The following is a 26974-nucleotide window of genomic DNA, read 5'->3' as shown; positions in this document are numbered from 1 at the left end:
TCTGAGGATAAGTTCATCCGAGTCACCAGCCTCAGAAATTGCAAGTTAACAGCAGCTCAGATCAGAGACCAGATGAATGCCACACAGAGTTCTAGCAGCAGATCCATCTCTAGAACAACTGTTAAGAGGAGACTGCGCGAATCAGGCCTTCATGGTCAAATAGCTGCTAGGAAACCACTGCTAAGGAGAGGCAACAAGCAGAAGAGATTTGTTTGGGCCAAGAAACACAAGGAATGGACATTAGACCAGTGGAAATCTGTGCTTTGGTCTGATGAGTCCAAATTTGAGATCTTTGGTTCCAACCGCCGTGTCTTTGTGAGACGCAGAAAAGGTGAACGGATGGATTCCACATGCCTGGTTCCCACTGTGAAGCATGGAGGAGGAGGTGTGATGGTGTGGGGGTGTTTTGCTGGTGACACTGTTGGGGATTTATTCAAAATTGAAGGCACACTGAACCAGCATGGCTACCACAGCATCCTGCAGCGACATGCCATCCCATCCGGTTTGCGTTTAGTTGGACCATCATTTATTTTTCAACAGGACAATGACCCCAAACACACCTCCAGGCTGTGTAAGGGCTATTTGACCAAGAAGGAGAGTGATGGAGTGCTGCGGCAGATGACCTGGCCTCCACAGTCACCGGACCTGAACCCAATCGAGATGGTTTGGGGTGAGCTGGACTGCAGAGTGAAGGCAAAGGGGCCAACAAGTGCTAAACACCTCTGGGAACTCCTTCAAGACTGTTGGAAAACCATTTCAGGTGACTACCTCTTGAAGCTCATCGAGAGAATGCCAAGAGTGTGCAAAGCAGTAATCAGAGCAAAGGGTGGCTATTTAGAAGAAACTAGAATATAAAACATGTTTTCAGTTATTTCACCTTTTTTTGTTAAGTACATAACTCCACATGTGTTCATTCATAGTTTTGATGCCTTCAGTGAGAATCTACAATGTAAATAGTCATGAAAATAAAGAAAACACATTGAATGAGAAGGTGTGTCCAAACTTTTGGCCTGTACTGTATATATATATATATATATATATATATATATATATATATATATATATATATATATATATATATATATTTTTTTTTTTTTTTTTTTTTTTAAATTGTATTTTTTTTCCAAAATAAAGAACAGTGTTGGTAGAAAGAATCTTAGCATCTAGAGAAGGCACTTTATGGCATCAGGTTACCCAAGAGTCAGTGGGACAAATGAACATCATAATGCAGTTCACTCTGTTGGTGGCACCATGTGAAGTAGGTTTGTACCCCTCTATCCACGCAGAAGTGAAGCATCATGTCTTCGCTCTGCAGAGTTTTATCCTCCGATTACATTTACATAGAGAATGCAGCGGGGAGGGAGAAGGCAACAAACTGAATCACACTCCACCTGCACCACAAGAGGCGATGTGTGAAATATGTATTCAGTCTTTCATCAACCTCTTTATCTGCTACGCATGGGTTATCCTCGTGTGTAAAGTCCTCTGTTGTGTTAGCTTTGAAAAAGGAGGAGGAAACTGTGATCTGTGTTCTATTAATCATAGTCCAGCTCCGTGGCTGTCCCGTTATCACACATGTGTGTAATTACAGGGTATTTGTGCTTTAAGCATGGCTCTGTTGCCTGGAAATGGAAGAGTGGCTCCACTGATGAACTCCCTGCTAATAGGACTACCTTTGATCTGCATGGAGCATGGAGGGCTTACAGAACTCGCAGGTTTTAATTATGAAATACATGAAAAATAGATGCTGCACTAAGTGCCGACCATGACTGCAGTGAATCACAGTAGCAGCACGCTCACTAGTTTGCCTCTGCTTTTCCTTCCTTTATGTCTTCCAGTGCTCAGAAATACCTCAATCCCCGTCTCTCTGACTCAGTTCGTTACTGCAGAGAAGCCAAAAAGACAAGTCCATGATATTAATTAGTGGATTGACAGACATGTAATTCATCTCAGAGGAAGTTTTCATTACATGGGAGGCTTCAGAGGGGCAGTTTGGCTTATTGGCAAGTGCTAAGACCAGACCTAATGGGGCTGCAGTTCCCTCCCTTTTGAGCAATTACAGCCAAGTCCTTATCAGCAGAGCCACGAGTCCACTGTTGTGGGACCTTGACTTCCAACACACTTGCACAGAGTGATCCTTCCCCATAGACCCTTGTTCATTAGACAAGTGCCTGCTGTACTGTACTTTACTGGATGAGAATTGAGACTGAATGAGTGATGGTAATGAAAGGGTTCCAATATATTTCTGAGTCAGCCTTTATGGAGCTGATATTAGCTGACATTAGTTTGTCATCAAAGCTCTAGTCTTCTCCCCCCTCCAGGTGATTATACAAGCAGGTCTGTGTGTACAGTCTATTGACAGACCTGGACAGCTCTGGTAACAGATTGTCACTAACTGTCAGAGCACATATCAACTCACCTGTTCTAATCCCATCTTTTGTAACTGCTATTCTTGAGATGATATGAAATGCATACTGAGCTCGGACAGGGGAGTTGAACAAACAAACATCGAGCAGCGCTTCATCTGTTAAAATGACATCTACCTTTTGGCAAAAGCTGCCTACCGCTGTGGTTTCCTGAAGTAGATGGCCTGTGAATCATCCTTTGCAACCGTGCATAGAAACAGCAGACAGACAAAAAAAAAACAAAAAGTGAAAAACAAGCAATGCGAGCACACTGTAGATCTATGATTCTCTTTATTTAACTGCCGTGTGCTGCGTATTGTGAATATTTAAGCTCTTCTGAATAGGTTAGCCCAAAGGGGCACATCTCTATTGGCTGACTGTAATACTCTTACAACCTATTATTGTGCATAACTGGAGTGTGTGCCTCAGGAGCTGTAGGTAATTGTATTCCCCCCTCTAGATTTCAACCTGTGTAGGGCTAAGGTAATATATTGTAATGTGAGCAGAAATTCACAAGTGTTGTCTCTGGGGATCATTACTGTTGTCTACTTGAGAGGCAGAGCAACCTCCAACCTCTATATTGGAATAATGGGAATTGTGATGTGTTTTTCTGTATACATTCTGTAAATAAGAAAATACTGAAAGGCCTCCATGATGGTTTAATGTAATTACACCACTTGAAATAAACGGTCCTCTGACAACGTATCCATTTCACATCTGTAGTTAAAGCCTTTATATCTAAGTGTGTAAACACACCCAGTGGTGGCCTTTTCAGACTGCCGTTCAGTGGAGCTCCGTAACAGTAAAGTAAACCAGGGTGGTCTGCTGAATGTGGTTTGTCTTTATTTATGGTGCGGGCTGAGAGGCTATTGGGTTTCATGTGTGGTTGAGGCTGGATCACTGGGAGATTACCGCTGGGCTGGGAACCGCCAGCGCGGAGAGTACACAGAGGCCTGTCTGTGCCCCTGGCCTCACTTTGACCAGTGCCCTGGGCCTTCCTGCATCCGTCAGGCCCCCTGGGACTGGCACGCACTCAGAGGAGAATTACTGTATAGTACAGCTAGAGCCAGGATCAGAGTGAACAACATCAGAGCTGCACATACCCTAACATTTTGGCTTTTCACCTGCAGTACTGTACTGAATCTCACAACAACACAACTGAATGGAATGCCTCAGTGGTTTCGGATTGAGCGGTTCCTTTTTTTTTTTGTTTTTTTTTTAACATGTTTGCTGAATTTTTCTTCCTTCGCTGTAGCTGACCTTCGCTGCCCCTCTGAGCGTGTTGCAGATAAATACTGAAGACAGTGATAAATATTAGTACGACACCTGTTCCTCAGAATAGTCATTAACAATAGGGCTGTTGTCCTGATGTTGTTGGACGTTGCACAGCAGAGTTGTATCTTGTCATTTTTTTAAGCTCTCAGCTAAGTGAACCTGTGCAGCAGTGTCTTACCAATAACAATAGCACTTATCGCAGCGTTCCCTGCGGTACAATTAAAATTCCGTCAGAGTCTTCAATCTGCCTCCCAGCCATGCCTGCTGTTTCTCGGCCCTCCTGGGCCACGTCAATTCCTCTGCTGCAATGTATAATTCACGAGCCACCAAACAGCACTGAGGACTCACCTGGAGACTCGCAGGCCCAGCAATGCAGAACTGCACGGGGGGAGTCGTTGTACACGAAGCCTGGGAGACATTTGTAGGGGGCGAGCTGCATATGACATGGTACCTCAAGTCAGCCAGGGCTTCTGTGATCTCAGGGTCACCCTGATAACATCGCCTCTCCGTTGGGATCTCATAACTTCTTGCCTTTCTCAGTAAGGCATGTATGCTTTTATTTTTTTCTGCCCTTTCTCCTTGCGTCTTCTGAAAGACAATTGTGGTGTCCTCTAAAACTAATTTGGATGTATATCTTCTATTTGCAGACAATTCCATAGCGATGCATTGGAGTAACCTGTGGAGTCTCGGAGTGGTTGCTTTTAGTTAAAACCAATTAGAAATGACCAGAAATAACAGCGCCTGGAGACAGAGAAGTCATTTTTCTCTTGAGCCTCCCCAGAGAGTTGGCCTCTCCATGGATTAAGTGTTTTAGTATATTAGGGGGCAGCTGATTAGAATCATTGTGCTTTTTTAATCATTACATTTTTGCATGTATAGTTTATAGCAGTATAATAGCTAATAAGGCTAAGTGTGTCACTGCAAAAGGGAAGATTGTTTAAATGACTTTGTGTATGAAACTTGGCCTTCACAAAGACTGCCAAAGTTAGAACAGCACAGAGGTCCTTGAATCAACTCATCCATCTTATTTTATGACTTTTGATGAGATGAGCATTAATACGAGAATAACCTTGCATTATATCTTTGTACTTTGGCTGTGCTTTACACTCTTTGACCTGCTACATTACTTCATTTCTTTAAAATAATTGTATGAATTGCCTCAACAGACTATCAAACAAGTCACCTACTGAATATTCCGGTTTCCTTTAAGCCTGAATTTTCACGATGTTAAATTTCTTAAATTTACAGCACCATTAATCACAGTAAAACATGTTTTTGGAGCTTTGTGATGGCCAAGAAGAGAAACACATTAATTGTTTCTAATTATTTCCTCTCAGGAATCTAGCAGCAATTTGTCAGTTGGGCAGGCAGGGAAAGATGGACTACTGAATGTGGCTACATCTATCATTCTTAAGATGACCATGGCATAGGCACCATCATTAACCAGCAACCTCAGGAGTAGCCTAAAATTAACAGTCCCGTACAACTGCCATCATTAAGACAGGACAATAACCGAACCTTCTCATTATTGTCTGATGTTTTTTCATCTATCCGAGAGGCCTTATTAACCGTAGAGAGTGTGTACTGCCAGCATTCCCAAGGCCTATGGTATTGACCCGTAATTCCAGTAGGTGTCTAGCCCGTCCCTCGCTGGGCCCTCGCTGGCTCTTCCTGCAGCTGGGTCTGTTGCGCTGGCTGTGTCCTTGTGTGCGGCGGGCGTGCAGCAGTGGCATGTGGAGCAGGCGGCAGGAAGCGAGCCTCCCTGTCTCCCCAGACTGAACAGTGAATGAGGATAAGTGAGGAGCGCCAGTCAATGAATCAAGCAGCAGGAAGGGAGCAGCCAGGGGGGGAGTGTGACGTCCCCACGGGAGAGGCCTCGCATTAGGAACTTCCTCGTCTGTGTGTTTCTGGCACAGGTTAAATGGATCGCTCCCATTAGCGCGCTGAGAGGACAGCTCCATTATATGAAGGAGACTGTAACTTTGAATGTCACGGTGCAACAACCCCAGAGCATGCCTCGTCTCCCAGGGAGGCAGGGTGACAATAACCATCCATGATAATCATTCCCTGTCAGGCTTTAAGGAACCTGAAATTATGACGTACAGCCTGCCATGCGCCTCAGAGTTCATTACAGCGCTGTCACTTTGAGTCGCCTGCGATGGCACGGTGCTCCACAGCCGGCTGCAGCACTATGGCTGCCAAAACCCAGACTCACTCTCCTCCTGTCTAAGTGGCATGTTTACAGGATGTGTGCCCCCCTGCAGATAGATGTGGTGGAGGTTAACCTCCAGTTGCCTGCACAGTTCCTCTCTTCCTCTATAGCATAGGCAAAGTCTCATGAGAACATGAGCTGAACTGTTTACCAATGCAAGGGAAATATGACTGATCAAAGGCCACACAGCGACAACAGTCCCTCCTTCCTTCGTGACGAATGGTAATGTTGAAATCAGACTTCAGCTGCTCATATAGAAAACAAACTCGCCTTTCATTACAAAATATTAAAGCACATAGATGTCTATGAAGGGCGATCCTTCAAAGTTGCAAGCGTGTTTACGGCAGCCTGTTTGTCAGCCAAGGAGAGCTTCACCTCCACACTGACCTCTGAACCTGCCATCCAGTGGAGAAGACATGAGCTGGCAGGCATTGCCAATGTCAGTGCCCAGAGCTAACTCCTTCTTTCTCACCGCCTGACTCATTCATTGGCTTTGTGGCCCCTTCTCCTTGCCACCTCCGATCACAGGGCTCTGAATGACACATAGAGGAGGAAGTGGGCCCACCGACGGCCCCTCCTGCTTCCTCTAACCTGCATAGCAACAGGCCACACGAGCCTTTGCTGTAAAAAAGATAGAATTGCTTTTCTCCCTGTACTTTAGAAAATATTAATGAAGAGATTAGTTTTCATAATTTTAAGTAGTACACTAGTTGGTGAGGCTCCTTAATAGCTCTGGCTGTGTTGGATACTTTTGTGTGTTCTTCCAAAGTTTGTGATGTACATATATATTTCTATCTGTGCATCTGGTTTTATTGACTCAATAACAAATCTGCTAAAGGTACAGTGTGGAGTTTTTGACCACCAGGGGCACTGTAGAGGACTGATTTGTTTATCTCTTTCTTGAAGCATGCACAGGAGAACACACACTTGCACACCACAAGCATGGTGGTGATGTGGTGCACATTTCTGCTGAATGCAGAGTATTGCATATCGACCGCTGGTGCCAGTAACACAACACAACAGGTAGCAGAGTGGACAAAAAAAGAGAGGAAGCAGGGTGATTTAAAACAATGCAGATTTAATAACAAATTTGCTAATTTTCATGCATTTTTTTCAACCCTAAGGCACAATATATTGTAGTAAGAAAAGTCCAAAGTTCAGTAAACAAAACTGTTTTTGTTTACACAGAAAATTCCCCAGGGTACCTTTACAGTAGATATCCTTCCTTAAATAGACTGGAGCATTCAGATTTAGCATGTGCTGGTAAAAGTTTACTTAGTACCAGAATTACACTTTTGTTTCTGATTCCATCTTTCATGGGGTTTTTTCTTTCTCTCAAATGTTGGTGACAAATTTTACACGACCATTAAGGAGGAGTGGGGCACATTCTACAGGCCACAATCAACAACCTGATTGACTCTGTGAAGACGATACTGACTGATTCTTTGAGATATCAGTGACCAAAAAATGTTGTTGCGCTAGTTGTAAAATCCCAATAAATGTAAGGCTGTTTAATGAGGCATATCTTAATACACTGCACCTGTCAGGTGGATGGATTATCTTGAAAAAGGAGAGGTGCTCACTAACACAAAATTGAACAAATCTGCGACCAAAATATAATGGCAAAAAGTCTTTTGTGTGCATAAAAAAAATAGGAGCCATAGCGATACGTTTAAATTTTTGGTCAGTCAGTGTGGAATAATGATGATTCAATACTGCGTCTTTAATATAGAGTTGCACATTTGAGGTTGAGAAACATGAGCCTTCCCGGTGCCAGATGTATTGATCTTTCTTGACTTTGTCAGCGAAGGAGCCAGCGACAGCAAAACTGCTCATGAAGATTATCAGTGTGGTCTGTGTGGCTAACCTTCGGCGAAAACACACGCATATACTGTACACACACACGTGTTTCTTTCACTTCCTCTGTCATAAACATTTTGCAAAGCAAGTGGTTGTTTATAACTTAAAGATCTGTGGTCAGTCTGAGGAGAAACACAGGCAGACAGGCTGTTTTTTTTGAGTGTCTGTCACTTTTCGCGTCTCCTGTACATCATGCACATTTAATATGAAATAAATTACCTTTAGATTAAGTAATACTGGTTGTCTAATTGTCACCAGACTTCCCTCGAATAGTCAGTGAATGTCTGCTTTATGTGTCTGTAATTGTAGTGTAAGGTTTGACGAAAAGCCAGGAAAAAGCTGCTTATTTGCTATTTCCTTCTAATACAGTTTCCACTAAGCACACCAGCTCTGTTCCTTACATGGTCTAAGAGGTTGTCTTACCCATCAAAACAAAGAGCCAGTTAACTGCTTAATATAGGCTTTTACAGCTGCCTCGTGTTGCAGCACCTTGAGACCACTGCTCCTTAATGGACCATCAGCTCTTGCTGGCTTCAATGTCATTTGATTGAAGTGTAGAATTAAGACTGGATTACTGTTTATTTTCTCCTTGCGTAATGTCACAGTTGGACAGAACAGAAGCTTTTGGCCCTGAGCACTGGAACAATGCTAGAGCTCCATCACAGACTGCTGGCCCCTAGGTGACTGTTTCCTTCTTTCTGCTCAGTGGAGTTGATATTAGTTATGTGTTTCTGTGTGTATGTCTATAGGAGGCTGAAGGGCTTATTTGTTTTCCCCCTCGTTGCTCTTTGACTCGTTTCCCCTCAAACGTGTCTGAAACATTGTTATCTCCGGCCAGACGCCTTTTTCACAAAGAGTTATTGAATCATGTCAGCTCGCCGTCCCCCGAGTTTCAAATGCAAGCCGTAGAAAAATTAGCCATTGCTTCCGCATGACAAGTGGGATCTATTAGTGTGCTATCGCCCTGCAAAGCATGAGCATCCCGCGGGCCGCTGGGGACCACGGCTGGCTGTGCGCTCGTCCGCGTCAGGCTCCTGGGGCATTAGACCAATGTTGCAGACAGGAGAAACAGCCAGAGCCACAGCAAGAGCCGAAGTGGCTCACTCGATGAGTTGACACCCAAAGGGGCAAGGAACAGAAACGTGAACAGCGGCAGCCCAGCTCCGCCCCAGCCTCAGCCACAGCCAGGTCTGACTCACACTGGCCAGACTGGTCACTTGTTCGATAAGCAGTATGCAACTACACACAACACTATTCATATCTTATCTGTAGTTTATCTAATCATTTCTGGGTTTAACAAATTCCAGTCAGTTTAGATTATAGGAAATGTTAGGATGAGACTATTTTAGGTCTTTCCTCTTCTACACCTCAGTGCTCATTTAATTGCAGAACCACTTGCTAATTCTCTATTTTGAGCTTACTTTTATATCCAGTACTTTTCCACATGTATGGAAGGTTTGTTACTTTTTAAAATAATTTCCATCCAAATTCAGAACTACCTGCTTGGCTAAAATATTGGACTCCTTCACCACATGCCTTTCTGGAAACTAGTAATATTACAGCCATAGCAGGCTGCATTTAAACAATGTAATAGCACTATAACAGCTTCATGTTGTTGTCAGTGCACTGGACAGCCACCCTCAATTTGTTGTGCGTTTTATCAACTTCATAGATTTGAGACTATGGACAGTGCCATTTCTTAAAAAAGTCATCTTTTAAAGGTTAAGATTATTTTTCAATTCAGTGTTTCCAGAAATAATTTAGCTGTTGCAATGGTACAAAAATGTAATGCTTTTAAAGTTAGTAAAGGTGTCCCACAAGGGTCCGCACTGGGACCTCTTTCATTCTCACAATACAAGAATGGCGTAAAGTCTCTGCCACTCAACACTATAATGTAAAGTTAGATGGTATCGTTTGGTATGGCCTTAATCTGACAATTGCAACTTTACGCTTTGGATTCTTAAGATTTGATTTGATGCTTTTATTCTCTCATCAATCATTAGTTTGTTAAATTGATAATAATTGAAACAAAAAAGTGTAGGCTATTTTCAAGGTCATTGATTTGCATTTCACCTTCATTTGGTATCCAACAGCATGTTACATGTTTTTATTTTTTATTTTTTTGGTATTCTGGATTTAAGATATACTATGCAGGAGTTGCTGTTATCGTTTGTAAACAGTGTTGCCAGTGAAAGTAAAAGTCAACCCAAGTTCACTCTTGTTTCGGAACAAGCTTTGTTGCCGAAGTGTTTCACCTTGCCATACTTGCACTTCTTTGGCACCGTGTCCACAATTTCTGTAATTTCCTTTGGAATGCTTACGATCTGGCAGCTTGTTGCTACCTTTTTAGAAAGCCCCATCATCAGCACCCTGGAAATCCAGAGTTCTTGCTAGAGCACAATTTGAATTTGCTCAGCGAGTCACTCTGGCAATCAGTAATGATGCTCATTACCCATGCCCTTGGAGCCGAGCTGCACCAATCACATCGATGTACCTGATATAGGCGGGCCAGAGGCGCACTAAACAGATGATGACAGCGCTGCGACGACGAAGTCCGGAATCAGTCAGTAAACATTGCAAGATGGCTATGGATGAACACCAGTTGTTTGAAACGGCTTTGGCCGCTACAATGAATGAGTTAGACATGGCTTTTTCTCTAAAAGAGGAACAGAAGACGGCGCTCGAATCTTTCCTTTTCAAGAAGGACGCTTTTGCTGTTTTGCCGACCGGATACGGCAAGAGTCTAATCTACCAGTTAGCTCCGCTGGTAGCGCTCCGGATACGTCACCCCGTGTATTGTTCTGATTGGTCGTAGTGTTATCCAGTTGCATGCAGTGATATTTTCAAATGCATGCTTGGTGCTGCCCCTTGAGTTGGGCCATTTGCATTACTCATAGCCAGACCCTAAATCTCTCTAGATTTGGGTCTGGATTTCCAGGCTACCTCATCAGTGCACCAGAGTCCTGCTCAGGTCTGATTTTCAAGACCTGCTCCCACACTGCACTGGCCTGGCCACCTGCACATATGACCAATCAGTTCCACAACCCAATCCAACTCACCGACACAGGATTCTTGGCCCAACCCAAAACTGCAAATCCTATAATAACCATACGTGCCTTTCATATAATTGTGTTAAGCAGCATGTTCAGTTGATCTAAGATATTATATTTTGAGAGGAAAGTATTTCAGGAAATACATTTTAAATGAGTATTTTTTGCTTATTCTCATGACCTTGAGCAGCTCATCTCCACAGTTGACATGCCCATTGGTAACTCACCTGATTGAAGCAGCTTTGAGTTGATACAGGGGACAGGGCTGACACACAAAGTCAAGAGTCATAGGGTTAAAACATTTAAACATTAAACTATTATCCTCATTTATTTTAATATATTTATCATCCAGCACCTGCTGTCTGACCTGCATGCTCTTCTTTCATCCAGAACTGAACACTGAAATAAAATTAAAACAAAATACCACCTGAGAATCGCCTTTTTTGTTGGACTCAGCTGTGCGCTTTGCCTAAGAACGTACCAAACACAGCAAAAAAAAGGAAAATACAGGCAAGGGCAGAGTCTCTGCAGATAAATACACAGCCACACACTTATAGTGGGTCATAAGTGATCATTTAGAGGGATTACTTTTGAATGAGTTAATACATTGTTTTGAAGCATGGCGTACCTTTAAAATCTGTTAAGTACGTTAATATACTTTTGTCTTATAATTCCATATATGTTTTCTGTACCCTCCTGAAAAGAGGCCCTGATCTCAGTGAGACAACCTGTTCAAATAAAGGATTCACTAACTAGCATTAAGGTCAAAGTGCCTCCATCCCGCTCTGGGCCACAGGCTGAGTCATGTGCTTGGGCCCAATCAGTGTGGCTGCTCAACACATTAGCATTCCAAATGTTGTTTGTTTTAGTATAATTTTTCATTCATCGCCCGCAGAGGATAGAGTTTCAACCACCTTGTCGTGGATGTTGATGTAGCATGGCCGTAGGTCAGACACCAGCCTACACACATAATTGCCCTGGGCCTGCCACCTCAGTAACCTTGGACAGTGACAGTCTGTTGGACCACAGGGTCTGCCTCTTCATCATCATCATCACCATCACTTAGCTATAAGCAGAGCTCTATGTAAAATATGGTTTGTGCTTGGTATTTTACAGTTGTTTTAATATGTTTTTTTATGGTTTGTTTTATGTCTTTCTGCAGGTATCTCAGTAACAAAGAAGACGCATACCTGTGAGTACAAAGATTTTTTTATGACTTTTTATTTCTGTTGCACTTCAATTTCAAGGCTGTTAAAATGTAATTTAATTCAAAGACAAATTCTACACGGACTTAATGTGAGGAAAAAAACAAATTCTCCCTGCCTCATATACAGTAGAGATGATAAGATCATCTTGTTTCTATCTCTGTTGACTCTTCTTTCATCAGTGCCTATATGCATATTGTTGCCTGACTTGTATTATAATAAATCAATACCTTCAATTAGATCCGTGCCATCCACTTTCACCATTTCGTATTTCTCCATCCTGGAGAGAATATGATGATAACCCCAGAGAGGAAATTAAAATGCTTTGCAGTCTTATGACTGTTTGATAATCATGCACAGTTGAAGCAGGCAGTCTGCTAAAGCTCCTCTTTGTTTTCTGCAAGGCCTTGCAGCTGAGCAACGCGGATGTGGTGTTGTGTGGTGGTTTGTAACCTTTGAGGCGGCATTAACTACCAAGAGTTTGTATTTAAGCACAGATCATATCACTACAATTGAAAGATACAGACTCAGTATGTGACACGTCTCACATGTGAGATGCCAGACTTCTTTGTTCACTACAACGATAGTACACGGGCTTTGCCGTGTCTAACCACCACTGCCTTTTCAATTTCAGTGTGCTCATGAAGAATTGATGAACAGTCAAACCTGTAGAAATCAATGATTTCCAAGAGATTTGTACTGTATTTTGACACGTGTGAAGTGCAATCGAAAAGGCATGTAAAATCGCTTTTGTGTAGTGTACTGCAGTGTGTCTGTGTATGTGTGTACATCTATGCGTGTGTGTTCATACCCCACTGTGTGAACGGAAGAAACTAGCCCTGAAGGCTATCCTTTCCCTCTGATCACTCTGATGAAACTTGTGGAGAGGGAAGGCCAGAGGGCTTTTCTGTAAGAGCGGTCGGAGTGTTTCAGATTGTGAGAGGCTGCATCTCGCCCTGTAAAACACCCCGGCTCTTTCTTACATCAGACAGCAGGGCAAAGGATATGATCTTCTATGCAAGACAGCTCCACCTTACTCAAACAGCCCCGTCAAAACAGCAGCACGATTGTGTGTTAAGCTATTTGCTTGTCTGGAGGGGTTATGGAATTCCTTTTTTGATGTGTGTGTGTGCATGTTCATGTTTGTGTCAGGATATCTTCAAGGTAGAACAGAAACGCTTTGACCCACCATCCACCGCCCCACTATCTTAATTAGTGCGGCGCTAAGCACCTCTACACCGGAAGGGGGCTCAAATCAAAGAGCATGATTTAGGAGTCTTGGGTTCAAAGCCCTGGGCAGAGACTGGACTACGCTGTCTCATATCAGTGAGAAATATTCAAATCTTGTCCATGTGAGGAAATCAAAGTAAAGCCCCTTAACAAGTAGTTGATTGCTGCGCCTCACAGACAGGAAGCGGCTGTAGTACCTCGTCAGAGCTGTGTGCACAAGAAGAAGTTCAAGGGCCAGTTAATGGTCATTGAGGATGTGGAGGGAAGGTCTTTCTCAGAGAAGCCTGGTGATTATATGGCTGGTGGAGTAATAATGAGGGAGATCGCTCTGCCCTACATGGTTATAGTCAGGCTGTAGATCTATTTCTGTTCTCGGAGTGAAAACATTGGCTTCCCCACTACGCCGGTCCACACTGCCACTCGTAATGTGAGCTTGGCAGTCTTGCTTGTATGTGTGTGTGCAAGTATGTGTGTGTGTGTGTGTTTTAGGAGGTCTTCCTAGTCTAACCCAGACCACAGGGATGGGCCATGTCTCTGACTAACTCCCCACTCTGCCTGAGTGATCAAACTGCTGGAAGCTCCCTGCCATGCCAGTCCCCTCATCAATATAAATTACAGGGGCAGCTGTTCACTGGCAGACTCCTCTCCTCTCCTTTTCCTCTCCTCTCCTCTCCTTCCCTATTCCATCCACCCGACTGGACTAATCATCGAGCCATCAGAAGGTGAAGTATTCTAGATGAAAACAGATACTTATATCATTGTGCCAATGACTGTGATGTCCTCGCCCCATTCTGGCTGTTATAAGGACTTAAGTAGATTTACTGTGTGAGGCAGCAGCCTTTCTTCTCTCTCTCTGACTCCCCTTCTTTCTTCACTCCCCATAAGGGGCGGCCCCTTGCCAGCACTTTCTTTAACCACAAGGCTATAATTCTCAGCAAGAAGTCAGCTGTGGTTTTCCTGTACATTTCCCTGACAGTTTTACATATACCCTGCTATACTGACTTTTAGTAGCACTTGATTTATCCCTAAAACTGCCTGTGACAGAGGTGACAGCGAGAGATCAAGGGCTTAAATTTTGAATTGTAGTTTCTTTTTCTTTTTTTCTTACTTTGATGCCGGACACCAGATACACGCGTCACCTCCTCCTACCTCAGCAAGGCTGCGTTGCTGTGAGATGAGTTTCTGTTTGGACCTGTTGAGAGAGATGGTGTGGAGCGGAGGATCAGATGCAGCAGCTGATTACACTGAGATTAGACGTCTCACCTCTAATCTACCATCAGCAGTCTGGGGCTCTGTCTCATAGCTCGGATAGCAAAGAGCTAGCTAACGCGCGCACGCACGCACACAGGTCGTGTAGCCAGGATGCTCTTCCCCGAACAGAGTAGATCTCCTGATTACCTAGAGCTAAGCCTCTCACTCTCTTGCAGCTGTAGATGTACAATATACTGATTGTCTGACTGACTGTTCAGACTATGATACACAACAAGACAAAGGCTGGCGTATCTACATTAAGTTTTTTTATAGCTTGCTTTGTAAAAGATTTGACAAGGTGTACAGGATAACTGGTACTATGCTAATATGTCCACATAAAAGAAACACCCTTACAATATTATAATAAAATCCAAAAAAAGCTGTCCCCAACATCACTACAGAGCTGAATTTGCAGCCTCAACAAAAACTGAAAAATGTACTTTTGACTATATTTCAAGAACTAATTATGCATTGTATTTGATTTGTGTTATTCTGCCAATCCCCTGTATTGATGTGTATTATATGTAGTGTGTGCCTGTCTGTACATTGGGAATAGAGTGGCCAGAGGGAGGCAGTAGTACAAATGTAACTCCGGGAAAAGAGAAAAGGAGACAGACGAGGCTTCCTCTCCTCAGTCTTACAGACGCGTTGAAGAGAGTCTCACTTTTTTCTTTTTTTTTTTCACCCTGTATTTATCTCCATTGCGGTGACAGACTCCTTACACTGATTGAGAAACATGGCCTCACTCCTGCATCTTCATTTATTTGCTCGCAGCTTGTATTGAGTTTCTCTCGTCAGAGATCTGCGCTCACATAGTAATAGCACAGCCAATCTGTTTTAAAGGAACCAGATGATTTAGATTCTTCTGCACTGCCTTAGAAAAACAGAGTGCAGAGTTACAGTGAAATTACATCCGTCATCGAGACTCAACTCAAAGTTATAAAGCCAGAGTTTGAAGATTTTGTGCCTTTGTGCATTTGAAATATCTCTCATAAAAGTAGTTTGGTGTATGTTTGGAACAATATGCTAACAGCATTATTAATCCCAATAATGCTCTCTGTGTTCACACCGCACCATGACAGCTTTTACCTCTGTAAAGCATCTGCTTTACCTCTAAATGACATCAGATCCCGCCTGGATTTCTGAGTGGTAGAGTGCTAACGCATTGGCTCTGTGAGTTGAGGTATTTTCAGTTAATCAAACATGAGATTTATGGTCCTTAATAGTGCTGTACATTGCCAATTTAGGAGAATAATATGTCCCAGTTGCTGTCTAATTTTGCTTGGCAACAGGCGCACTCCTGTGGAATCGCCTGGGGCAGTGTGAGTTGTCTCTGCATAGCTCAGTGTTCCATGCTCAGTGGCTGTTTGAAGGTATTTCATCACATTGTTGCCTTGATTCAGCTCTGTGGGGATTTGTTAGTTGCACTCATGTGGGAAGTGCATCCAGTACATTGTTAAGCTAGGGCTGATAATGAAGATCAGCCAGCCAGAGTCCCCTGAGCTACGCGGAGAGAGATAGTCTAGTGAGACGCGCGGCACAGACATAGTGGAGCAGGACGAGCACACACAGCAATACACACAGACACAGAGGAATCATCAGCACAAAGCATACAACACTGAACTGTGGTGTAGTGTATTAGAGTAAGAAACACAATACAGTAGCGCATACAGTGCATTAGATTATTATCAAATATGTTAGACTCTGTTGTTCTTACTGAACATTATTCCAAGTTTGTAAAATTGCCATTATTATGTCTAAACGTCGGTTAAGCAATATTGCAGTCATTTTAATGTTGTTGCCTTTTTGTTATGATTGAAATTGACAATGCAGGGCCCCACTAAGCGCAGCCGCTCTTTTCTGTTGAAAGTTATTTGATTCTCAGCATGGTGCAAGAACTCGTTGTTTCCTCTTCTCCCAGAGCAGCATTGAACGCTTAAATTGACACAATCTTTTTCTCCCTCTGTACTGTAGGTTATGTTTCATCTTACTCCATTTGTTTGTTCCTCAAAAAGAGTATTCTTTTTGGACATTTTGGTATAATCTATAATAGACGGCTATTTTTTTTCTGAAATAGGTCAGTGTAATCACAACAGTGAGGGATGGACAGTCACTGTAAAAGGGAAATCAATAGAGCTATCTATTTGTCGTAAACCAGGCCAGCATGATTTTTCTCCATTTTTCGTGCGCTGCCATACTTTTTTCTCTCCAACACAATATGGCAGGTCCTCATTTTTCAGTAAAAGCATTATGTCTGCCATTTTGTAAAATTGCAAATGGCCTTTGTACATGCACTTTCTTTGCATACGTTTCTGTGAGTATGGACGCTTCTTTTTATCATCTCCTGGGGGCCCAGGGTGTTTTATAAGGAGGAGAATGGTAAGGGGAACTGTAGGGGTGCAAGACAGCTTTTTGTGGGGGAGCTCTGCTTTTGTTGGCTCTTAATCTGGTTCTTCTCTTGGTTTCGGCTCTTTCAGAGAATTTGAGCTGGAGCGAAGAGAGGCCTCGTCAGCTTTTCCTCACCCTTTTTCTTTTGTGTCTCGCTGAGAACTGAAAGGCCCCTGTCTTGAAGTGTTGTCAGACCAGAAAACAAGAGTAAGTGACATGTGACAAGGACACAATGCTTGGCTGGGCCAGCCAAAGTAAGTGGCCCCATCTGCTGCGGGCGATTCCTCTTCTGCCGGCTGCCTGCCACCTCAGGTGAGAGGGGCCAGGGACCAAGAGCCATGCCGAGATGGTGGCGTCTGCCAGGCGAAGCAGTTGGCATGGCTGGGAGGGCACGGCCGGCGTTGCGCTCAGCCGCGGCGCACAGTCGGCCAGCCTTTGCACAAGTGCAGGTTATCCGTCACTCATCAGGTTTCCGATGCCTCATCACTTTCCCATGGTGAACACACATTCAGTGCAGGACAAGAGTGTCAGCATGTAATGAAAGGTTTGATTCATGGAGGGCGACAGAGGCGGAGGTCATGGAGCTCCTCCAGATATGATCCTGACTGATGCTGATGGGGAAGCTTTAAGATGGGGGCCATAATTAAATGTCCTTGTGCCATCATCAAGTTCCTCAGTCGCAGCCATACACATAGACTGTCCGCTCGTGCGCAGGGCTTATCACTCTGACCAGCATGTATCTGATATTGATGGTCTTCCCTTTTCACTGAAGTGCACTTTGAGACAAATTATTCTAAACTGAAGTGGAGTAAGAAAAAATGTATTGTCAGAAATATCCCATTATGGATTTTTTAGGATGGAAAAATCCTGATGCAATATCATGCATGAATAAAGGTGGGTAAAATTAACATATATAATTTCATTCCTGAATTATTCACAAGAATGTTGTTGAATAAACCATGCAATGAAGGAGACGTCCCCCATAATAAAATCATTGTGAAATATCCTGTGAGCACCGTTTCAAAATCAATAATAATCGTCACAGTGCATCAAAGAAAAAGAAACGTGTTGGGACAAAACACAACAAAACAGACTGTTTGCATACCCGGCGTCAAATGTTTATTGAAACTGAATTAGATAAATTTGAAGTGAGGATCACATCTCGCCGACAAATAATGTCATTCTGCTCGGAAAGTAAAGTAGAGGAAAAAAAAGTTACATCGACAGAGAAGAAAGCAGAAGTGCTCACAAAAGCTTTCGGTGATATTATACATTGACATTTGTGCTGATCGCATTGTGCACATTTTGTTGAATCTGCTTTATTAGAGAAATGCTGTTTTTTCCCCGTTGCTATTAATTTGTGTTTCTGTGGGTATGCAGTGTGAGAACAGAGAGATGTGGTTAACCCATTGTGAAGTTAGCCGTCATCATTAAGATTCTACAGATAACAGGCATGCGGATTTCTACTGCTCAGCATTATAGGATCCCAGACATCAAAGGCAGGTTTTCATTCTACTGTGTCTGCGGCAGGGTGAAGAAGAAAAAAAAAACACAGGAAAGGAGACATGGAGTCAGGAAAATAAGGGAGATTGGGAGAAGAGAGAGGAGCATGTATACGTACCTGCGCCAGTCAGGTGACACCACGCTCTGTAATGTGTTTGCTGCCACTGAGGGTCCCTCCTGCATAGTTAGCTCCCTGCTAAATTGGCGTCCTCTCTGATTAAGTGGCACAGTCCTTAATAACGCCGTGGCTGACTGCAGGTTGGTTCACTTTAAAGATCAAGTTCATTTCTCACCATGGTCATTAAAGTGCAGGTCTGCGTAATTCAAATCAATTCACTTATGTTCTTTTTTTTTTTTTTTCTTTTTACCGCCTGGATTTTTTTCTCCGCTTTCAGTGCAACAACATGTCAGCTCATACTTTTATCTCACCTTGCTTTATATCCAATCAATGTAAAGGTGCTGTCAATGGTATTTTTCTTTGTATAAATCTTGTAATACTATTTCCAGTTCTATTACACAGATATTACAATGAAGTTCCCCTTAATTCAGATTACTTTCTCTTCCAGCGTGGTGCCATTATGCTTTTGCCATTACATCAGCGTGAGCTGTTCTACAGTGAGAGTATTGAATGTACAAGAGAGAGAAATATGCTGTTCTCCAGTATTGTGCTGGATTACAGAATCAAGGTCGACTCACAAGACACAGAGCAGCATTATCCCTTAATCCTGTGTTTTGGTTTCAAATAGCCTTTTTACACCTAATCTTCACAAGTAAAATGACAAACATGAATACTGAGGTAGGTATTTAAATGTGCATTACCTGCAATGTTAAGGTCAAAGGCTTACGCTGACTTAAAGTGGCTCTATATTTTGTGAAAGAACAGATGATCATGTGTTTGCCACTTATTTTGTTGCGGTTGCATTACAGCAGACTAGGGAGTCTTGTGATGAAATTTCCTCAGGCAGTTTCAGATGGATAAGTCTGGGAACTTTTCATCCAAACTATGAGTCATTTGTTTGTTTTTCTATTTTTTTTTTGTGCTCTGATACACTGTAATATTTGAATGAAGATACTATTCCCTCCTCGCTTAATCTCTCACCAAGTTTCATTTGGCCTGTTGTGCTTGGGCACTGGGGGAGGACGAGCCTCACTGAGTCAACAGATATAGCGAGTACACCGGTTCAGCACCGAGGCAGCGTCTCCCCTTGACCAGGCTGGTCTTAGTGTGTCCGTCAGGCTCAGCTGTGGCAGAGCTGGAGGAAACTTAAAGGTGCTGTGAAAGACTAAAAGTGGGCCAGCCGCTGCTGCCTCCTGTTGACCTACCTTGTTCAGAGGGTCCAGGTACAGACTGATGACAGGACTCCTCCTCAGCGGACCACATTACTAATGTGTGAGGGTGCAAGAGGAGCACACCCAGTGATGAATCACTCCCCTGCACCCATGGCATCCTCATAAGTCAAGAGTAAAAGTGTTGAGAGTGCGCACAGTAAAAGAGCTCCTTCGTCCCGTCCACCATAGAGAAACTCCATCCAGGCCCGGCGGAAGAGGGGAAGGGGGAAGGCTAAGTGGTGCTCGTCGCGCATAGCCTGAAGATCTCCCTCAATCTTGAGGAAAGCACTAGTCCCTCCGGTGGGTCACTTGTTTTTATAGAGCTCATAGAACTTAGGAAAAGTTACTTTCATGCATGAACAGAGCTGCTTTTTAATAAATGAGAGTAATCTAGATTGCGTTGATCTGGAGTGCCTCACCGGACCAACTGCATTACCTGAAGTCACAGAGAGAACATTAAATATGTGTTAGTTTAAGCTAAAACAGTTTTCTTCTGAGGGTTTCTGCACTGAGCAGTCACAGGAAAAGGCTCTGCCTCATTACTCATTTTAGTGTTTCAATAGAGGGAATAATGGTGAAACTGTTCAGCCTAAAAGCAGAAGAAATATTGCTTAATTTAGAGGTTTTAAAATAGATTTTTTTTTTTTTTTTTTTTTATTGAAGCAAATATTGTACATCGCAGTTTGTTTCTCTGTTTTCTTCTTTTCTTCTCGCCTTAAGCCAGAAGGTTAACTATTTTAGTTTACACGTCTACCTCCCCCCAGAGCTGATGTCGGGCTATATTGGTGATGTTGGGGGAGTGTGTAAGTTTGACGCTAGGTAATACATCACACACTCCGGGGGGTCTCCCTGGTATGCTCCTCAATAATGAAGTTCATTCGTTAACTTCTCCCTCAAAGGCCAAGTTCCCCTGCTGCCCTTTTCAACAGCCATCGCAACTCTTACTAGAGTCACCCGACCAACAGGAAGAAAAAAACACATCATCATGCTTTTCCCCTTGACAGGCTCAGTGGTTGCCTTTGCAGGGCATGAAGAATAAGCAGGTCCATTACCAATCCCTCATGCCTGGTTATAGCCATAATTATCACAGGGAAAATGACCTGCTCTGTTTGGTTTGCCGTGGAGGGGCTGCGCCTTCCTAATCACCTCCTCCTTCCCTCCTGTCGTCCTCATGCCATGGAGATGGAGCTGGTTTTGGGGGAGTCTTGCCAGTTCATTAGAATTCACAGGGTTCCACCTCCCTGCCTAGCCAGGCTAAGCCTCTCACACAGGCTGCCATGCCTGCGATAATCTCCCCTCCTCGTTCCCTTTCGCTCCTTCTCTCTCTCTATCCTCCTATCCCTTTCCTTTCTGTCCCCAAGGGCAGCTTCGCACAAAGGAGATGCAGTGCAATTCATTGTTAAATCTGATTTCTATTGATCTATTGAAAAAATTGCTCCGTGAGATATATGCTAGCACTCCAGCGGCGCTGATGATCCCTCCTTACCACTGCCTTTTCATCTGATAAACCAGATAAATAAACTGATTTATTCTAGTCACTTAAATGACAACCTTTGTTGAATTTGCCAGGCGCATATTTTTTCCAAGGCTGCATCAATCAATTGAACATCCAGTTCCAGTGGGCAGATTGTAAACACTTTTCTTGCTGCTCAAGTGCCCAAAGACAGACAGAAATGGCCTGGCATTTCACTTAGTTTGGATCCAGCAGAGAAATAACAGCAACAACCAAACTGCCACTAAATAAAATAGCAACTAAAAAGTAGCTGAGGGCATTTGATGTTTTTCATTGAAGTGCAGCGCTTATAATATTGTTCACAGCCTCTTGTCAGCACCTCACTCATACCTGCGAGAGGTCATTTAATGTGGAGCCGGCATGCAAGATGTGAAGCGTGGTCAGTCTGTGCAGGACAAATTGGCTTTGCTGCCACGGTGACACAGTACTTGTAGTTTTTTGTTTGTTTGTTTGTTTTGTTTCTTTGACAAAAGCATTTGATTGAATTGATTTGGAAATACCACAGGCTCTTATTTTTGTGTTTGTTCAAAAAAAAAAAAAAGGTTTAAATTCACTCTATAAATAACCGTGGCAGTAAAACAAAAGGCTATAGCCTTGTCAACCATTCACTATAAGTACTGTGTTGTTGATTCGGATTACATGACAGTTGACAGGTGTACACTTCACCTGTGTAGGAATGATATGCTTTCATATTTCTTCCTTTTGACCCCGCTGTTCTATAAATATTGTGCTTGTGTGTACGTGTATTGAGTGACAGTTAGAAGGAGAGTGTGGTGTAGTAATAGTGCTGAGCTGGCCCCGTGGTTGCTGCGTATATAAAGGATGAAGGGCAGTGTGTATAGTCACTAACGCAGAGTCATGTGATCGGTTAAGATTGTAAAAAGCACAAGACTTACCTGCAGCTGCCACCTTGCCAGACTAGACACACTGCTCCACTCCATGGAAAATCCATTAGTGGTAATGAGTTAACAGCATTTCCTGTAGCTACACATTATACCGTAAACCCAGGCATAGCAGAGGCATGTAGTATGTTTTTAAACTCTCGCTTCCCTTATTCAAACTTGCCTTTAAATGCAACCCTCCGCAGTGCTCTGGACACAACCCAATAGTGTCCTCTATTTTCACTGAAATAGATATTCCCTTTGTTGTCTGTGTGATTTATTGAAGTCTTCCCACAAGTGGAAGCCCCCAGGAAATTGCCTGGAATGGCCCTAAATTGGTTTATGATTGTGTGGTGTGGGCCGGTGCTGTTATGGTTCTAATATTATGCCCTCCTCTCCTTGGCATCTATATTAAATTGATCTGTATTGTTTTCATGGAGTGCCTGTTGAAGCTTGTTAATTCTACTGCTGCTTCAGGCTGGTGTTCCAAACATCCAGGTGCCTCTTGTGGTGGAATATAAAGCCTCAACTCTCTAAAATACCCCACGAGACCGGGACACAAAATTAGGAAGTGTGTAAGTGTTTGTGTTGTGGGGTCAAAGGCTACAGAGTGCAACGGCATGCAGACCGCAGGTTTGAAGCTGGTCCAGAGCTGTAAGAGTTAACATGGATCAGCTGCATGGTGAGTCTGTGCGTGGAATGGCTACTGACAGACTGCTAATGAGGCCATTATCAGCTCTAGTCCTCTCCGCTCCTCCAGGGGCACCAGTGGATGGTCTGCACCTCATCTCAATTGAATTCCATTCCACAGGGCTTGTTTACAGTAAATACATTTGCTTGAATTAATCCAAGAGGAGTGCGAGACACATGACTGGGCTGGCCTAAAATGCACAAATTTAGTGTGTTGTGCCTGATTCAGAAACTCGGTCACTCCTGAAGCCATCACCACTTCCCTATCACCATTTCTCTTTTATACTTGGATATAAGGAAATGATTGACTAAAATGATTCTATTGATGGCTGCATGTCAGTAATCACTACATTAAAACCCGCGGACGTTTGACCATCACAGCCTTTGTGGCTTAATCAATTCCCTAATGAACGAGTATTAGCAGGGTATTGGCATACTGTCACTGGTAATGTGGAGCAGTCAAGGGAGAGTGTGATCAAGAGCAAATGAGGCAGCTTTGCTAGAAACATTTCTCCTTAGGGAGGCCTGGGCTTTTAAGCACAATTATATACATTTGGAGGAACTATATTTGCTGTAAAGTTGAAAGCGTAGAACAACATCAAGACTGGTGTATTAGTTTTATGTTTTTCTTGAAGTTCAGTTCATCACAACTACAAAGGATTAGTAATGTTGTCAAAAAAACTGATATATCGACACATCGGTTTCAGTTCTCATTTTCCGTAGTATCGTAATACAGGTACCTCTGCACTTTCTCGCTCTCTCATTGTTAACATTGGCTACTTTAATTCTGCTGTCCTCAAAGCTGAGCCTGAATTAAACACAAAGTCCCTTTTACTAGCTGGGTGTGGTAACTGGTTTCGACAAATAAATGCAGGTCTCAATTGGACGTCTGGTTGTTTCTGGTTTTCTGGATGTATAAAACCTCTTCAAGCCCGCTGGTCGTCGGTTACCCACTTGAGCCAACATTAGTTAGCTGCTTAGATGGCGCATACACATACAAATGTTGGAACTTTTGTCGATATGGGCATGCTACACATCGTTAGCTTGGTAAGATTCTCGGTTCAATCATTCAGTTCATTTTACTAGAGCCATAAGCACCAAAGAGTAATTAATAAAAAGAAGAAACCACCATAAAATTTTCAATGGCCTCCATGCTCATCTCTATGTTCTCCGGCCAGTCGTGACGTTGAACACACACAAAAAGTACACAGCCATGTACACAGCTCTGGTCTACTGGTAATGAGCAAGCAGACAGACTTAGCCGGTTAACCTATGTTTGAAAAACCTGCTTACATGTGCTAATTTTGGTGGAAAAAGGGTATCTCCCTCAATTCTGTCCCTCAGAACTAGATCAAATGAATGATTCGTAATTGATATCTTATCAATAGCCTGTTTTTTAGGTTAGGGGTCCCGGGGCGGCAGGAGCCTATCCTAGCTGACATTGGGCAAGAGGCGTTGTACACCAAGAACAGGTTGCCAGACTATCACAGGGCTGACACATAGAGACAGACAACCACTCAGGTTCACATTCACACCTACGGCCAATTTAGAGTCACCAATTAATCTGCATGTCTTTGGACTGTGGGAGGAAGCCGGGGTACCCACAGAAAACCCACGCTGACACAGGGAGAACATGTAAACTCAAAATCAGAAGGGCTCCCCCACCTTCTTGCTGTGAAGTGACAATGCTAACCACTGCACCACTGTGTCGCCCAGCTTATTTTTTATTTAAGTAATTCGGGTTTAAATAATTAATTTGATAGTATTTCCCATCTTTGCTGAGCAAGAGTTGAGTGTGGAAGGAATTAAAGGCTCGTCCCATATAGACACTTGCCCCAAATATATGCTGGTTGAGTTCAGTGATTGGAGCAAATTAAAGCCTTGGATATTAATGACGTTTCGAAGTGTTTATCTTTTAATAAAAAAAATACAACTTGTATAGTTTGTAGCTTGTAGTAAATATCGGTATTTTAAAAGGTTTTGCACTGAAGTTAGAAATTCCAGTACCGCGACAACACTACTGTGCAGATAATTGTGGTGCAGTGGAGATTAATTAAATTTTTGTTTGTAGTGCATATTGAGAAAAAAAAGCATCATATTCAGTTGTTGGATTGCAACAGTGGAGAGATGACAGGAAATGAGGAGACAAAGAGATGGGGAATGGCGTGCAACAAAGACCTCCAGCCAGATCTGAACCACAGACATTGTGTTTCATGGTCAGTGTGTTAACCCCAAAGCCACGGGAAAAATTGTCTGGCCACAGAAAGTGTCCAAGTTACTCTGGATAATCTGCAGAACACACAGCACTTCTCACAGGGACAGTCCCTGTGAGAAGTGCTTTCCTTGGTAGAAAGTAGAATGCTTTTGGTTTTTCTTTTGTAATTTGCATGAACCAACCTTTCAAATGTGAAAGTGGACAAGTTGGGGGACAACTGAGATTTTTTAGTTCACGGTCTGTAGATGCAAAAAGGAAGTTTTTGAGATCTACATTTATTCACCATGTAGATTGTCGGCAGACAAAACATGCACTCCTTCCAACTCTCTCCTGACACTCAGATGGTAATATGGATGTTATCCACCTCTCAGATGTTCTTGGATAACCAGCTGACAGACTCAACTGCTACAGTATTATGTTTTTTTCTCCTCCCTTAACCATAGCTCAGTGTTAAGCCACAGTGTGTCGAGCCACGGTTGGTTCTAGACTGATACAGCAGCCAGTTTCTGAGAGACAACCACAGATAGTGGCAGTTAAACATGTTCCTGCGTAGGCCTTGGCCCTGACTCATCTGGTGAACTTTGAAGATCTTGCGGGGAGACACCAACACCGAAATGAGACAACTGCTCTGTCTCTGACATCACATTGTTTACCGGGGCCTGTCTACGTGTAGTTTGCATCCCGAGCACGCTCCATTTGATGCTATCAGCCTCTGAATGATATTTTGTTCATTAGACAGTGTGCAATAAGAGACCAGTGTTGACACAACGTGAGTTAATGTGTTTAGTGTCTCTAATGGATCATAGAGGTCCTAATGAAACATTGTCGTGGGAAGATTTATGTTGCAAGCTGCTGAGTCCTCATTTCCATTTTACACCTTTATTCAATGAACAGAAGACATTGGAAGGCATCAAATGAATATAGATATTTAGTGTGTAAAACAAGAAATAAATAATCAAAATGAAAATCTTGCCCCGTGGAAGCGTCATAACTCAGTGGCAAAGATACACCGCTGCTGTAGTGTTATTAATATCAAACCATTGTAGAGAATGTGAAACGAGCCTCTAAAATATCCAAATTTGAAATATAGCTGGTGTTAAAAAAAAATACTTTTCCTTTTAGTTTTTGGATTTCAAATATTGCAGCGCCTGAAACCGAAGCTGCATGATGTTTGTCTTGAGACGAGATGATATGAGCGCCAGCTTATTCATGGAAATGCCAAATGCAACGTGGTTATTGGCCAAGGCTGGATTGCACTAAAACCAGAATATTGTATCAGAGAGAGGCAGCTGGTTAGGAGTCAGAACAGATTATCATATGAGAGAGGATGAGCGAGGAGAGGGGGAGGAGAGTGAGGCAGAGAGAGAGGGAGAGAGGTAGGGACTGGAATGGGAAGCAGGGGGCGAGAGCGAGGGGCACAGGAGGGAGAGAAGGAGAAATGATAGCGAGAAACTCATCGCCCAGTCGCTGTGGGGTGGAGGGGATCATCCAAACCCTTCCGTCACTATCTCCCCTTCTTCACCTGTCAAAAAGAGTGTGTGAGAGCCGTCAGAGTGTGTGTGTGTGTGTGTGTGTGTGAGGGAGAGAGAGGGAGAGGGGCATGCGGGTCCTCTGAGAGGTCAGGGGAAGAAGCTGAGGCTCCACTCATCTTCTCTCTGTGTAGGGCCCACTGCTGCTCGCAGACATCTGGCCTCACACTGATCACTCATATCTACAGACAGGGAGGAGGAGAAGAGCGGAGCGCTTCGATCTTTGAGCCACAGAAAAATTACAGATCCCCCTCTTATCCATCCTCTCCGCTCTCCTTTTTTTTTTTTTTTTAAACGTCCTCTCTCTGTTGTTTCCTCTGCTATTTTTCTCATTCACCCCTCTCTCATCCCCATCTAGCTTTTTATCCCCTCTTTGACTTTTTTCTTATCCTTGACATTGCACCATTTTTTTTAAAGGCAGAAAACCAAGAGAGTAGA

General features: G+C 43.2%; 1 protein-coding gene across 1 annotated transcript in view; it reads left to right on the top strand.

Moving 5' to 3' along the window:
- The window catches only part of roraa (RAR-related orphan receptor A, paralog a), a 221048-nt gene that overhangs the window by 147085 nt on the left and 46989 nt on the right, over nucleotides 1-26974 (top strand). Inside the window, exon 2 of the mRNA XM_033635427.2 lies at nucleotides 11965-11994. Coding sequence (XP_033491318.1) covers nucleotides 11965-11994 — 30 coding nt within the window. The remainder of the gene's footprint in view (nucleotides 1-11964; nucleotides 11995-26974) is intronic.

The sequence above is a fragment of the Epinephelus lanceolatus genome, chromosome 5, assembly GCF_041903045.1.
Source record: "Epinephelus lanceolatus isolate andai-2023 chromosome 5, ASM4190304v1, whole genome shotgun sequence".
NCBI lineage: Eukaryota > Metazoa > Chordata > Actinopteri > Perciformes > Serranidae > Epinephelus > Epinephelus lanceolatus.
The sequence above is the reverse complement of the archived record's forward strand: the minus strand, read 5'-3'. Positions and strand labels throughout refer to the sequence as shown.